Source organism: Carassius auratus, chromosome 19 (genome assembly GCF_003368295.1).
Source record: "Carassius auratus strain Wakin chromosome 19, ASM336829v1, whole genome shotgun sequence".
Taxonomy (NCBI): Eukaryota; Metazoa; Chordata; class Actinopteri; order Cypriniformes; family Cyprinidae; genus Carassius; species Carassius auratus.
This window is the reverse complement of record NC_039261.1, coordinates 23,944,145-23,960,888: the sequence shown is the minus strand read 5'-3', so window position 1 is coordinate 23,960,888 and position 16,744 is coordinate 23,944,145. Positions and strand designations below refer to the sequence as shown.

The 16,744-nt window shown below is 36.1% G+C and overlaps 1 protein-coding gene and 1 long non-coding RNA gene across 2 annotated transcripts in view; one reads left to right on the top strand and one right to left on the bottom strand.

Annotated features, from left to right (window-relative positions):
• The first annotated feature begins 1,796 nt into the window (after positions 1–1,796).
• The window catches only part of LOC113119894 (uncharacterized), a 40,448-nt gene continuing 25,500 nt past the window's right edge, over positions 1,797–16,744 (top strand). The window contains exons 1-2 of the long non-coding RNA XR_003294534.1: positions 1,797–2,051; positions 3,448–3,535. This is a non-coding gene — a long non-coding RNA (uncharacterized LOC113119894). The remainder of the gene's footprint in view (positions 2,052–3,447; positions 3,536–16,744) is intronic.
• LOC113119883 (syntaxin-1B) overlaps positions 10,073–16,744 on the bottom strand; it is a 37,639-nt gene continuing 30,967 nt past the window's right edge. Inside the window, exons 5-10 of the mRNA XM_026289597.1 lie at positions 16,512–16,585; positions 15,244–15,352; positions 14,957–15,030; positions 12,940–13,077; positions 11,495–11,605; positions 10,073–10,286 (exon numbers count right to left, since the gene is read on the bottom strand). Coding sequence (XP_026145382.1) covers positions 10,206–10,286; positions 11,495–11,605; positions 12,940–13,077; positions 14,957–15,030; positions 15,244–15,352; positions 16,512–16,585 — 587 coding nt within the window. The 3' untranslated portion in view covers positions 10,073–10,205. The remainder of the gene's footprint in view (positions 10,287–11,494; positions 11,606–12,939; positions 13,078–14,956; positions 15,031–15,243; positions 15,353–16,511; positions 16,586–16,744) is intronic.

Below are 16,744 nucleotides of genomic sequence, written 5' to 3'. Positions count from 1 at the left end.
TATATATAAACACATATATATTGTTTATATATATGCACAAACACACATATATGTGACTGTATACTTTTTTTAAACTACATTTTGATAATTAATTTCTTAACAGAACATGTTTGAATTATAACCTCAATGCTCTCAAATAATAAAAATCAATGTGACATTCACTCTAAATTTATGTGTGAAAGTTTGCCACTCATGGTTGGTGTTCTGAAAGAGTCACCGTCCACCATCTGGTTTCAATTTCATGGTGTCCTTGGTAAAGTATGTTTATTATGAATGTTTCCATTCATGGATTTTAGGATGTTTAATGCACCTGACAGCTGGGGTAAGCAGTTTGTCTTAACTGAGTAATCAAATAATAGCAAAATGAATTCCTCACCATTACTTGCCTTGTACAGTTAAAACCACTTAGGATTTTGCTCCTTGTTCAGGCTTATCACCAAGATGAACTCTGATATAGTCTAGGTATCCATGAAACTTTTGATAAATACACTAATATATAATCAGTCATTTCTATGCACGATAATATTTATGCAATACTTTTTATTTTTTTACTGATAAACCAAAATCCAAGTTTTTCATTAAGTTATGTTTTTTTTTTTTACCTTCAGCAGATTTTTTGTTTTTATTTTTATTTTATTTTATTTTTCTCTATTTTTAAGATCGTGGAGTTTATACAAGAAAGTAGGGATGAGGGGGAATTAAATTGGGACACGTACGTCCTTGAATGTAGTTGTTTTGTATAGGGGTGTCCATGGTTAACCGATTAACCGATTAACCGTTAAAAATTGCATAACCGAGTGAAACATTTTGCTCGGTTAAGTGACGTCAATGGCGTGCATTGATTTTAGTTGTAATACATTTTTGAACCACTAGAGACCGCCAGAGCGCTCCCAGACATTTGTAATGTCCACAAGAAGAAGTCATTTTTCTAATATGAAGCGGGCAAAGAAAAGTACAGCGTTGGAGCACTTTAAAATTGAGAGTGACGGGGCACAATGCAAGTATTGCAATACAGTGCTTAGATATACTTCAAGTACAAACTCGTTGTTGTAATCTCAACAGCCAACACCCGGGCATCATTAGGCCGGCGACACACTGGATCTGTGGCGAAAGCGTCTCAGCTGCGTGGCGTGTCTGTTTTTAATTCGGCTCCCAAGTTAACAGGTTAGAGCTTGCCGACTGCCTGCGTGAGACGCCCGGCTCAGGCGCGGCTCGACGCCTGCATGCTAGAAATAGAACCGACGCCTTGTTGGAAGCGTTTCCAGGCAAAATATAATAGGAAAATATGTTTATACATACATATGAATTCATGACATTTTGATATTTGAAAGTCCTGTCAAACATAAAACCTGTCAAACATAGTCTTAGTCATAGCCTTAGCGAGGCGGCCTCGGAGCCTGCTTGTTACCTTCGCCTAAACACGGAAAGTTACATAACTATTACTAGAGCCTGTTCCTTTATAACATAGCCAAAGGTCGGTGTATATTTGCGTTATACATTTTAGGCTTATTTTCAAATTCAGATTGTGTTAGAGGGCGGGATTATTAGGCAGTTTTAATAGGACAATTTGACCGGAGAGATTAAATTTTGTTGGACATTTCATTTTTTTTTCAGCCAATGTCCGGCAATTACCGGACAACGGAAACCCTGGCGCACACTATGGTTAACCGAGTATTAACCGCTAAGGGCCTCGGTTAACGGTTAATGAAAAACTTGAAAACGTGCAGCCCTAGTTTTGTATAAATAGTACAAAGGAGTATGACTTTATATATAACGTTAGCTACGAATCAGTCCAAAATCTGAACCAGAGCAGATCAAATCAAAGGCAATACAAAGATAATTAAATAACAAAATAAGGCGGATAAACGTATCACAGACCATTTAGTTACTCAATAAATGGAGCAATCGGCAGGTGTGTGTATTTATGGCATTCATGACGAATATGCAGCGACAGCGACCACTAAAGGTGCACTAAGGAATTCCCGCGCGTGACATCAGCGCCAAGAAAAGCGCGCCATTCTACATCAGTTATCGAGCAGCAGACCAGAAAGGTAACTATTATATAATTTATAATAATGTACGTGTTTATACAAACATACCTTGGTTATATTAGGCAAGTTGGCATTTTAGAAATGTAAGCATAACATTAAGTTAACTCCAGATTAAAATCTATGTCATTATTTACTCACCCTATTGTCATTTCAAACCTGTGACTTGTAAACTAATTCATTTCCAAATAAGGACAGCTCATTGTGACACCGACTTTCAAACTCCCGAATGACCAAAGAACACCATAACATTTTCATAAAAATCCTCAGTATGATTTAAGCATTTTATCCTAAAAATATTTTCCATAAAACCGAAGCGCGTTTGCGTCCAGAAATGGCGCGTTGACGTCATTGGCCGAGGTGAATATTAGCTGTAATTATATTGATAAAATAACAGCAAAACTAGCTTAATTTCACCTTCAGTTCTTTTTTTTCATGGTCTACATAGTCTTTGATCTACAATCACAATTTTCATCTCATAGATACTATGTATGGACCAAGTATATATTCTGTAAACACAAATAGATTATTCTGAAGCAGTGGTTTGATAATGACATCATATTGGTGGATCAGTTATTTAATTTAAATGGTTTTCTTTTTTCTTACACTGAGTTCTTTGGCACATTATAATATTCCTGTAACACCAGGGGATTATGCCAAAGTTTTTGGGGTTATTTCTCCTGAAGTTTGTATGTTATTTAAACATCAGAAAGGAATACACATTCCAACAGTGGTCTCTGCCAAATATAATACAAGTTCTTATATAGGCAATATTTGTTTACAACAGTTCCAAAAGAGCTTTATTTCATAATTTTACGGTTTATTTATATTGCAATCGCCTGACAGACAATATTGCTTGGAAAAAGGTTTGGTTAATACTTAATCAATATTTAATTACAAACAAGGTAATGGAAGTATCATTCAAAATTATATACAGGATTTAGCCAGCCAAATATTATTTGGTAAAATTTAAATCTGATTTTGGTTCAGATGCTCCTTTTGTGTCAGTTGGCCTGAAACCGTGGTACTTTTTTTATTATAAATTTTTTTTGGCATTGGCCTTTTGTTAAACAATTTTGGCAAACATGTCTGTGATTTTATTGTACAATTATCGACAGTCATTTGGTTTTGGAAATTTGTATTATTTGGTATCTTTGAGAAAAGCACAATAACCATTAAATATCTACTTAAATTGTCTTTTCTCCACACAAATCTTATCAAATGGCTTCAGAAGAGATTAAATAGATATATATATATATATATCACACTGATCTTATGAGATAAAGCTTAATAGATTACAGCTTATAGACAAAAGATGACAACTCATGATTGTGGAATACTAAGAATTGCAAAATGCATTGAGTGTGTGTTTTGGGTATGTGTGTGTGTGTATTCTCAGGAGCTGCTGGGCGAATAATTGTGTTTGAATGGCTGAAAGGTTGATTGGAGGTCCCAGAGTGTCCACTAGATGGTGAAAGAGCCTTTAGGTAAGTTTTCACCTTCAGACAGTCTTGTCTGTTGGCCAATACCCTGAAACCATTCAAGATATTTCGCAGCCTAGACATGTTTCATTCAATTTCATTTCATATCAAAGCAGTGCTTTGATAGCAAGAGAATGCAATATTTGCAGCTTCTTAATTAAATTTCAGATTAGGCATTTCTACTTGAGCTCCATTCGGGTCCAATGCTTGCAATTCAACTTACACCTGTTTTGAGGCTGAGAAGTCCATGTTTTGGTTCCAAAATACATTCTTGAAAAGTGTTTCTAAAAGATGTGAAAATGGCACGCATCATCCAGTGTTTTTTATTTTATTTTTTCACACCTATAGAAATTACATGCATAATTCATATTTTGTCTGAATTGAGCATAATGTATCTAAACCTCTCTATAAAAGATTAACATACGAAGCTTGTAGCTCAAATAGCGCGCAGTGGCTGAATTATTTTTAAACGAAAATTTACAGCCTGTTGCTTAGCAACTGGAAAACCAGCCCTCCATACCTGCCAAGTTTGGCAAGTTTTCACTGCAATGACTAAATTAATTAATTTAGAGTAATGATAAGCACTTATTGGTCTTGCAGAGCTCCCAGGGCATCTTCTGCTGCAATCAATAACAACGTAATTGAGCAAAACCCCATTATCTTTCTAAATAACTTTATCTACTTTGCACACAGGGGTCTGGGGTGATTGTGGCTGGCTTAATATTAATTGAAAGTGTGTCCAACGCTTTACAGTGGATGAAACATCTTCAGCACCCGTTTGTTTGGAATTAGTGTGCTAAATGACATCCGAGTTACAATTCTATCAATCCTATTTTATTAACAGATTCAGTTGGGACTTATGACATTTTTTTTGTTATAAACTGACATTCACACAATTCACAAATTACAATATATTATGAATATAATTAAGGGAAGAAGTTAAGGTGCCCTGATGCTGCTACCACAGTGGCCATTCTGAATGGTTTCCAGGATCAAATCTCTTTGATTTAATTATTTTTTTATGATGGAAAGCCAGCAGGCCGTACTTGAAACTCCAACTGTTTATATTTCACCCAGAAAGTTGGCAAAAACATCTAAATCCAAAATGATGTGCACCCGACAGTGCAGTGTGAAAATTAGCTTGGAAAAACACTCGGTATGTATGCTTGATCAATAGCCAAGCTTCCTTTTCACGTTATTGACATCCTGCAGCCCACCCATGATTTGAGAAAGGAGTAAAAGTAGGGAAGACAACAACAGCAGTTGTACACTGGACAATCGTTTTTTTCTTTATTTTTTGTTTCAGTTCATAATATCTGTTTGTTGGGGTTTTTCTTTTTTCATTTTTCATTTCAACTTAAAATTTTGACACACTTATAAAAGACAGCATCTGCATAGAGTTCTCATCTTAAAGATCCATGGAGAAAAGAGGGAGAGAGAGAGCGATTGTGAGAGAAGGGAGGAAGATAGCAAAGGGTTTTAGGGGAGGAGAGGGATACTGGTATACGCCACACTAACCAAACAGAACAGCAAACAGTATTACAAGAGAGGGGGGAGAGAGGGACAGTTATGTTGTTTGTTTGTATCTTTTTCCTTTTTTTTCCTTTTTTTTTTACAATACAGTACACACATACACACGCAGAAAATAAAAGACAGAAGTTTCAATTCAAGTCAAAGTTGCAGGAATCGATTTAATTTCTTCCTTCCCATCCTTGGTGCCCATCTCAATGTGGTTTCTGCCCTGAATGGACTTTCAATGAGAAGATGTTTGGGGACACGTAAAACGACAGCTGGAGCCACGGTTAGTGGCTGGTGTTTTTCTCAACTCCCAAAATAATATTGAAGTCAGCATTCTTCAGTGCTTTCAAATGGGTGTGTGAGAAAGCCCTTTTCTTTGTATTGCACAGACAGGTGTTTTGCTTCGGTTTGCTTTGAGCCTTATTGTCTTCCTACTGTACTTTTAAAGAAAACTTCCAAATCCCAAGAACTGCGCTCTTCATATAAGAGCAGAGCTCATCCCGCGTTACCTTTAACTAGAGCATTTGAGTTTAAGCCATGCTACAGTCTACGCATGCAAGGTTTTCTAACCGACACTGATTATGATAGCGTCCAAACACGTTCCACGAAATGCACAAAAATGCCACTAATTGTTCTAAATTTGCCATTGCCAATGTGGTGGACCTCTGCAAAGAAAATTGTTCAAGGTGCCTGGAAGCTACGGATGGTGTGCATTTGACCTGTAGACCTATCGAAGGTGTACATGGAGGGAAGCACTTTTTTCCCTCAGAGTTGAACAGGTAATGGCTCTCTGAGGTAACACAACGTATTGTATTGAATCTGATGGTAAAGCTTTGTGTCTTTTCTTCGGTATAGAGCACCCTTGACATCACTGACAGTGTCAGATACTGCTTTAAGACAAGCGAGCAAGCGGTCAGCAGCGAATTACTGCGACAAGGGCAAAGAACAAGAAAATCAATCAATCTCACAACTTTGACAGGAACTATTTTAGTAGTTTTATACATGGACATGCAAGTCATTTTTTCTCTCTTTGAAATATTTACAATAATTACAAGACAAAGGTTCAGTTCAGATTGACAAAATCGCGAGCATTCAATAGTACTACTAATATAACACAACTTCTCGGGATTCTTTAAATCATCGCAGTTATATAATTCATCACATTTGATAATGATATTATTCAATTTTGTCATCCTTATACAGTATTCTTCCTGTTCTAATTAGAATAGTGTTTTCATCACATCATTACAGGCCATTCTCTGTAATTGATGATCATTTTGCTGAAATCACATTTTGAGCACCATCTCCACAAACTGTTTCCTCATTCTAAATCTAACACTGAAACAAGAATACTGGTATAAAGTTTAATGGGAATATAGATCAAAGGAATGACACAAAAGGGGATGATATTAAGGAGGATCATGGCTAGGGCTGTTGAGAAAAATCACGATCGCAGGTCTTGGGCGCTCATTAGCCTTGGACCGAGAAGTCGTATCAATTAATGTAAAAGTCTTTGCTATAGCACATGTGGAAACCAAGCGAGCATTACAATCTACAAAGCAGTCTACATAGCAGCAGACGGCTTCGTCGATCATGGCGGAAGTTTTCTAGCTTTGTTGTGTTGCCGTTAACTCGCCATGTGGATTGGGTTTTTTATTCACCTGCAGTGATGAGGCACTCAACAACCCCAACCAAAAAGACTATTATGCAATTAAGCTCTAAAAGGTACATTGTTTTTTGTTTTGTTTTTAATATATAATAGTTTGTTATTTTCACTCATTTACAAAATGCCTTCTCAATGTGCTGTGTTATGCCAGTGCTGTCTGGTCATTTCAGTGTCTGAGTGACAAACATCCAAAAACTGTTGAAAAATGAAAATAAGACAACTGAGAAGACTTTCATCCAGATCTGTGCCCATGTCAGTATACAGTTTTTTTTTATTTATTTCATTTTCTTTTAACCAGAGCTGATCTAATGTCTACGTCTAATGTATTGCCAGCACAGAGGAAGCAATGCAAGTGAGTTGAACAAGGGGAAAATGGTAACATAAACAGCATCATTGAGGGGAGCAAGAAAAAAACAACATACAGTACACAAAACATTTGAACATTGTTGGGGGATATTTGTTTTGTACGTAGCTGTTTTTGGAGAAAGTGCTTTAAAACGAACAAGCTTGTGTAGTATACATTATACATATTGTGCAGAATGAATAGAAACATAAATAAACCTTTATATATCAAGAACCTTGTCGCTGAAAGCGGTGGAATTGAAAACAGTCAATGTATATGCAAGAGAGTTCACAAGATTTACGGGCAGGGTGGACTACACAATACAGTCGACTGTAACATTGTGCTCTGTACTCGCATAATGCTTTGGCATTTTAGTCTTATTACTTTTCTTAACATTTGAATGAAGTCGGCACAGAACTGGAGCGTTAGAGCTGCATACCATAGACCTGCAGACCAGAGAAGCCCCTTGCGGCTCCAACAGCAGACGAGCACACACACACACGCACGCACAACCACACACACAAATGCTCATGCTCACATATACAGCAACATGTACGTAAAAAAGGAAAAAATGCAGAAGGGACAGGGCACGCATACATGGCCTTTTGAGTTGCGCAAATCGACACTGCAGCACACGACTCACAATAAAGAATAGTCTTACGAAAGAATACACATATCATCACTAGTTAAGCACAACAATCAAGTTCGGGAAAACATCAGGGGGAAGGAAAAATGAACAAGATGCGCAAAAATTATTTGTACCCAGAGTGTTTCCAGAGGGCGAGGGGGGGGGCAAATACGTTGTTTTACACTACGGATGTGGTTTAGGAACAAAATACCCGACAACAAACAGATTTTTGTATTCATGTGCACATCCACAGGGAACACATTCATGGGGACCACGGTAAAACTCCAGCATCATCAAGGTCATGATGAAATAGGCAGCAGAACTAGTAAATTAAGTCAATCCCCCCCATCCAACCCTTAGAGAGTCTTAATAAATAATAATAAATTAACAAAACAAACATAATAACAAAACGGAAAACGGTACAACCCAAAAAATGTGGCGGCATACGACATTGTTTTCTTTGATTGTAAAGTGCACACATGATCGAGAGCCATGCAAACTAACAAAGCGAAAGTTGCATGCGTTAACAAATAAGGGCCTTCCAGCTATATCGTCTACTAAAAAACAACACCGACATACATATTTACCTCATTTTACCATACATGTAAGTGATTTGACACTAAATACACAGAAGTTTCAAAGAAAACATGCTGGACGTTACTGGAATGATTAAAGCAAAATAGTCCCGGCCCTCTGCCTCAGGCTTTGTAAAAAGTGTACAGTATTTATCCCCAGAATCATTCCTGTTCCCTACTACTTGCTTTGGGTAGGTAAAGGGGTGGTGGGACGGGGTGGGGGGGCTCCTGTTATATATTCTATAATGAGCAGTACATGGAAAATGAAGTCCGTATTGAGAAAAGGATTGCACTTTCAGAGTTGGACATCATTAACATGAGGGTAAGGGCGTTCTAAGAGTGCAACGAATCTGAATAAAGCCAAGAGGGATTCTTCATCAAAAGAAAAAAAAACCCGGGGCTAAAGTCTGGTTTAAAATTTTAGCCCTTGAATTAAAAACAAGCAGTACATAATTAACCAATCTGGCACTTTCTGTCTGCAAAGGAAAGGATGCAACAAATTCATGATGCAGCTTTTTGATTTGTGTTTCTGGAAAGAAAAAATATATATATTTGGACAAAATCGAAACTCTAAGCAAGAGTTATCATAACAAGATCCCGTCTCTCTGGGCGTTTAGTGCTATATTTTAGTTATTTCATATAAAGTTTGTGTAAATGTCTTTCCATTTAGTCGCTGCATAATAAGTGTCCTGACCATCCGTACAAATTTCTTCAATTGAACTGAAGAATGCATCTACAGGTAAAAATTTCATCAGATAGCTCGTCTCCACTGCACCTACTCCCATATGATATGTAGAATTTAACAATAAGGATCTAAGAGTGTCTATCACGTCCCCGTAGTTAATTTTATTACTCTCTCTTCATAAACTAGCACCAAGGTAAAACGTCACGCAAACTCCCAAAACGATCCTTCAAAACCAAAACGGTCCTGTTCAAGCCCATCCTTTATATTATAATGTAAAATATATATGCAATTTATGAAACAAGGCAAATTAAAAAGCACAAAACTAACATAAAATAAGGAAAATTCATTTCAGCAGACCTAGCTACCCTCCAAAAGATAATATTTAGGCTAGGCGTTCCTTACAATAAATCTTCTTTCAGAATCTTTTCATAAATTAAATCAAAAAGCAGGGGCAAATCACTATCTAAACTGCATAGTTCAACAGTTTGCGCAATGCCACGCTATCTATCCTGTAGCTTTCGTAACGTGTTAAAATGAAATGTCCGTTCCCCTGCTGCCTACAGCAAATGAAGTAAAAACTAAATCATCTTCATGTACAAGCTTGGTGATATCACTTCCTCTCACAATTTGAAATGTGTGCTTCTTAGTTTTTTTCTTCGTTTTTTTTTATCGGTTGCCCACAGTAAGTGTATTAAGACTTGCTTTTAAACTGCAGCACTTCATCGGTAATGAGCTAATAATGTAACGATGAGAGATTTCATCTAAATGCAAGCATCCACTCGGAACGTTAGGCCATTGAAATCTGACTAGAACTACTATCTATAACATCTGTGCAGTCGCTTGGTTTGTATTTGTAATGCTAGTATGGTTTACCAAACACCATGTTCTGCCGGAACGGAAAACAATTTAGCAGTTGCTGGCACTTTCCTGGAGGCCCCCCCAAAAATGAAAGCAACGCTAAAAAATAAAATAAAAACAAAAATGGATTTTTATTCCTTTACAGGTAGTAACCCGTGTGCTGCTTTATGTTCAATACATTTGCATGTACAGTTTGTAAATATTATATTGTATTTGAACCCACTTTCGTATATATTTAAATCTGCTAGTACGTAACATCTCCTTTATTTATTTTTTGATTGTTTGATTTTTTTAATATTCGATTTTTACCCTACCCAACCCCCGTTTTATGACAGTTTCCTTATCTCGTGTTTAAGTGGATAAAACACTCAGCTTTCCAAGTGTTTGTCTCTCTTCGTGTCGTTTAGAAGCCCAGGGTTCCTCCGATAGTGGACGCCAAAACCACTCCCAAAATTACACAGCAGATGATGATCATGATCTTCTTCTGCAGAGGGTGAAAAGGGGGGAACGAAAGACAGAAAGATAAACAAATTAAACCACAAATCCTTTATCTCATCTAGCTACTCTGTTGCGATAGTCAGCTAATCTAAGTAGCATCACCTCATCTTAACCACACTTTAAATCATTAAATGAAGCAATTAACAATTAAACCATTACCAGAGTAAATCATTAAATCAATTAAATGTTAATTAAATTATTGATGAAAGGACCCACTCTGAGATGTAGCCCCTTTGATGTAGCCTTCATCTGCGAAGGTGGTGTTTAGATATTGCAGAACTGTAAAGGCTAAATACACTACTAACATCAAACTGAACTCTGGAATCTCCAAAAGAAACTGCACATGTCATGGAGGGAAGCTGCAAATATTATATTGTGCCAAGAGACGTGCCAAACTAAATTACCTAAATGGAAATGCTTGGTTGGGCATGCAGACAGAAGTCTGCAGCAAAGAAACATCTAAGTTTTTTTCTGGTGATCATCTATCGGACAAGTAAAGGGATCAAGCAATGTTTTTGTTTAGTGAATTGTGAGCCTTTGTATTGCAAGTTTTGTATTTTAAGTTAATAACCTGCAAATAATTGCAGATCGATCAATTATCCATTGAAGCTTGTTTTCATTGGATAAACTGTAAAAGTTTATATCACACAATTCAAACAATTTTGAAATAAAAAGTTGCAATTGCCTGTTTTAGTTTTTACTTCATGGCGGAAAGCGGCTTCCGTAATTAACCATTCTTATCTATTAACATTTTACAGTAGGACTTAATTTGTTAAAATTAGTTATTAACACTAGATAAAATAATAATCCATATTAAGTTTCACCAGCAGTTAACTATTCAGTTCATTTCTGCAGTTTGACTCCTCAGAAAACGCAGAAGTAAGTGGCATAACACCAAGAGTCTGCAGTTTTTAGACCACCACTGCAATGGCCGTTAGCCAGTAAAACTACAGCAAAAAATCTAGGAACAGACAGCATCTGTTGAAGAACCAATGAGTGCCAAAGGAGCAATATAGTTTTTCTCTGGTTGGTTTAAATGGCTTAGGAATCATTTTAAAATGCTCTTCTATTACTCGTTTTTGTGCATGACAGCTTATGACTGCATTCTCTACAAAGGCAATGAGAGCATGAGTCATTGTACACAAAGGGCATAATACTTAAAGACGTCAGGTGTAGCAGCTGACGGTGTTTTACCTTGCGTGCCTGACTCTGGTATTTGACAGCCTTCTTGGTGTCAGAAACTGCTCTCTCTACATAGTCCACAGAGTGTTCCACGTTATACTCAATTCTGTCAATCATCTCTCCCTGTGAATGACAAAAAAGGCACTTCAAACAAACGTCTTCACAATAGGCACACATTTACGATCACTGTATGCAATGCACAAATCACACAAAGACTGTTTCCAGTTAGACATACTTCTGTGTGTCTAGTTTAAGTGTTGCAGGCTAAATTCTTTGTACTTCATGCAGCCTGATTTCAAAACCCACAAGCAGTGATGCTCGAATGCCCTTAACCCCAGATTGATCCACAGGGACTGTCGTGTAAATAATTTCACCTGTTCTTGGTCGTGGAGGAAGAAATAAATTGCTATCTGTGAATTACATTTGAAAGTCAGCATCACTTTGCAGCAAAGTGTACTTCAAGGACGTGTTTTTGTCTAGCCAGTGTTCACAAACAGAATTTAAAAATGGTGTATAAATATCTATCAATGGGGTATCTTTTTTTTAGCCTGATAGATGAGGCATTTATAAATAGTATGGAAATGAGCTACATAAATAAAAAAAACATTGAACATGCAAGCAGTGTAGTGCTATTTATAATTAAAACTCATCCTTTAAAATTTGTTTTCAATAATTGAAATAAAAAGGATATAAAATAAATACAACAGTTTAATGGGAAACTCAAGAAAATTCACCAAAAATTTAAATGCTTCATTTGAAAAATCATTTAATGTTTAATTTGCAAAAAATATTTGGCTTAATTTAATGTAATAAAAATGTAAAGATAAGGAATAAAAATGACAGAAAAGGCAAAAAAAAAAGAAAAAAATAAAATCTACCTTTTGTGTTCCACCAAAAAAAAAAAAAAAGTTTTCCGTAACTGTAGTAAAGAAAAAATAAATAGGAAAACGTAAATGAAAATGCAAACAAAATTAAAATATTTAATTGGCAGCATTTTAAATGGTTGTACATGAAGACCATTTGAAACACTAAAACCAAGAAAAAAAATTTAAGATATAACAAAAAATATGAGAAAAGCACACAAAATTACTATAAACAAATATAATTGAGTTTAAGTTTAAGTTTAAAGAAAATGTAAATTAAAACTGAAAATCTAAAATTCTACATATTAACAAACAAAACTACAGTGATATAAACAATACTAGAAAGGCTGCACACAGTGACATATGGGTCTGTAAATAATGATAGGAATTTTATTTTGTGTTTTTTTAAGTAAATTCTTCAGATACTGGCCATGATAATGTGAATATAAAAAATAAATCTCAAATCAAGTCTCATTTGTATGCCTCTTTAACAGCTTTTTGGAAGGGAATTTTGTGAAGCAAAAACACCACTAACTATTTTCTTCGTCCTGTCATTTTTGCTGTGGTGAAACGTGTCATTTTTCTGTGTAGTACCTGACTCTCCACCAGCATGGCCATGTCCACAAACATGTCGTGCAGCTCACGGATGCTGTTCTCCAGCTTAATGATCTCAGTGTGTCGAGTCTCAATCTCATTTAGTGCCTGCTTGGTCATCTGGGAGTCCATTTTGATCTGTTACATGGAAAATACAAGAAAACATGGCAGGCGGTCAAGAGCAAGTTACTATTATTAAACAAAAATTTGTACAGAATTCATTCCTAAAATGGCAAATGGTGGCATAAAAAAGTGCTTTTAAAGCGGCATTTAGGTGTCTTTACACAGACTGTATAATGAGGTGCAATGAATGCATTCACACAGCAATTCCAGCAGTAGGGGCTGAGGTGGGTCTGAGCAGGAAAAATCAATCAAGGTGTAAAGATGCCTAAAGACTATAGGCTAGGTTGTAAAGAAATATTTGAATATGCATCACATGGAAACCAATGTGGACATCTGCACTCTTAAAAAAAAAGGTACCTAAAGTGGGTTTTTGCAGTGATTGCATATTGAATGAAGAACCATTTTTAGTTCCCCAAAGAACCATTTGTTCTCAGTGTGAAGAACATTTTAATGATCTAAAGAATCTTCTGTGGAATGAAAAGGTTCCATGGATATTCAAATACGCTTTTGGACCTGAGGAACATTTCGGTAGTTCCTAGAACTATTGGCGGAAGTTAGTGCTTTTTGGCGCATTCGCACCGCAGGAACTAGGAATGCATTTAGTACTAGGAACTCCATTTGGGGGAACTAATTTGTTTTCTACTGCAGAATAGTGTATAAAACAGTCCTATAGGAACTATCAGTGACTCATTCTACGCTGACAGGCCAAACACATACGAAACCCTGTCTACCCGACATAAAAAAAAAAAAGACATGTAAACATATTTACTCCATGGGAAAACGGCGATAATGGCATTTACCTGTTGTCTGCAGCGTTGTGTTCTTTTCTCAGCCTCCGATAACACTACAAGTTGTCATAGGAGATTTAGTCAGATTTTCGTGTTGTTTCAATCGCATGAATTGTGCGTTTGAATTTTTGCCAGATGGTTGCCAGATTGCTTAAAATAAGCAAAACACCAGGAACATTTTTTTATCTACGTAAAAGCGAAGCGCACTCATGAGAGCTCACGTAGTAGAGGAGTGTAGAGCAGTCCCAATAACATGTTACACTTTTTAGACGTTTGGCGCGTTCTTTTGGGGAAGTATGCTTGAATTTGATATATTCATGACATTTAGAAATTTTACATCGTTGTCATATATATCGCTCATGCCTTCTACAAACATCAAAAAACAGCTCAGAATGGGGCGTCCTCCATTCACTGGTTGTTGACAATTGTAAATTCCATGAATAAGTTCTTCTCTACCGGCTGCAAAGAAATTAACTGAGGGAGAAATTTGTTCTTGGAACCACCCTGCTGGCTAGTTCCTAGAACTACGCAGTGTGAAAGGATCTAATGTTCTAAAATAGAACAAATAAAGAACCTTTTATTTTTTAATAGTGTTTGAAGTCCACAACGCAGCAGTAGCTGTAGAAATCACACATTTATCTTCCACGGAAACAAAAGTCATAGTTAGATTACTTTGTAAAGGATCAGTGACTATTAAACGGTTAGCTCACCCAAAAATGAAAATTAGACTGCGTTTTACTCACCCCCAAGGCATTCTAGGTGTATATGACTTTTTCTTCTTTCAGACGAATCCAGTCAAGAGTTATATAAAAAATATTCAAAGCTCTATCATTGCAGTCAGTGGGTGTTGCATTCCTTCAGTCCAAAAGAAGTGAAATAAAAAGCCCATTCAACAAAAGGGGGATGAACAAAGGTCTTCCGTAGCGAATCGATGCATTTTTGTAAGAAAAATATCCATATTCAAAACGTAATAATCACATGAATCTAGCTTGCGCTCACTGTTGTAAACGGAAGCAGTTCTGGGGGAATTACGTATGAGGTCAGCTTTATGGGAGTAAAATGCAGCCTAATTTTCATTTTTGGGTGAACTAACCCTTTAAACTTACATCATCAGTGAAGATAGCAAGCTTCCCGCTCTCCAACATGTCTTCCAGCTCCTCATTGGTAGTTGTTCTTCCAGCTGATTAAAGATATTTGAAGAACATGGTATCAGTTTGTGGCGTACCTGGTCATTTTGATGAGCACTGGAACTGGTCATATGTTTACTGATAAAATGTATATCTTGAATGCTGTGTTTAAAAGTGTTTCAAAAGCAAATACATGTTCCAGTAATGTGGAGGCTGTTCCTCAGCTTGTGTTTGTGCGCGTGGGTTGCAGGAATGTCAGAACTCACTAATTTCCAGTTGTCTCTGAATGCGGTCCTTGCAGCGGTCCCTGTATTTGGACTGCGTGGTGTTGTACTCCGTCATCACCTCCACAAACTTGCGTGACAGCGTGGAGTGCTGTGGGATGAAGGTAGACATGTGCAGGCGTCAGGGATGTGGAAGTGTAACTGCACATCGTGATGTGAATGCGCTCTCTGACAGTAGGGTAATGTATGGAGGAACAAGAGTGATTGTTGTGAAATCGGGCCTTGCTTTTGCTGCAGTTTGAGAGATTACCGCTCTTTTTCTGCTTCTGGACAGCAGATGGCACTGAGGAAGGTGTTTGACAAAGCTGCTCAGTGGGAGGGCAGAGGTCACAGGAAGTGTGCCTGTCTCTAAAACACCCTGAAGGCCAGATTAGCATTATTTTGCTGAATATAGTTTACATAACAAAAAAAAAAACGTGTACAGTTTTGAATATTTCTTGAGCACTTCTTTCATATTATACATTATTCCTATATGAAAGACACATTGGCACAACAAATGTTTTGAATTTCTTAAAAAAAAAAATCATTAAAAAAATTATGAACTATTTTTATTAATTTAATATTTATTTTTATTCTTATTTATTATATTTTAATGTTTTTTTATTTTATTTTGCAATTTATTATTAAAATACGTGTGTGTGTGTGTGTGTGTAAAATATATATATATATATATATATATATATATATATATATATATATATATATATATATATATATATAACAACGGAATTTGTAAATATATCATAAATAAAAATAATTTATAAATATTAATATGTATAATATAATATAAAATTATGTAACTTAAAAAAAAATTTAGTTATGGTTATATTTGTATGTTTTTTACAATAAAGTATGTTTTATTATTTTACATTTATTATGGTGGTAATAGCATTTATGAATAGTGATATCAATGAAATGCCTTACTAATGGAAGACTTTTTTACACTATTATCATCTTATCATAACCTATGAATGATAAGTAACTTAGAAAGATGATAAAAAGTGAGACTAATATTAGCAAACTAATGTTGTAAAAACTGAATATTGACTTTAACCATGCAAAAGTTGTAATGGTGCTTGACAAAGAAAAACTAAATTGACAAATAAATCAGTTCATCCTTGTCAAGTTCCTTCTCTTGTTAGGAATATGTTGTAGTCTGTATTTTTCACATGACATTAATTTGACTGAATAGACTGTTGATTATCATTCGAAGAATAAAAATACACTGGGGTTTTTAATTACTTTCATACCTGTGTCTTGCGGATCCGCAAATCTGCAGATGATCTGTTCAACCCCTCCTCTTGCTCGATACTTTGTTCGATTGCTGCAGAATAGAGAAATAAATGAATTGTTCTAGCAAAATGTGCTAAAGCCATAGCCTCCTGAACACAGCCTATAGAATGACTTTTCAAACAGCAGCTGTCACTCCTGCTCCAACAGTTACTGAGGTGTACAGCAACTACAACATGATCAAATCCACCCA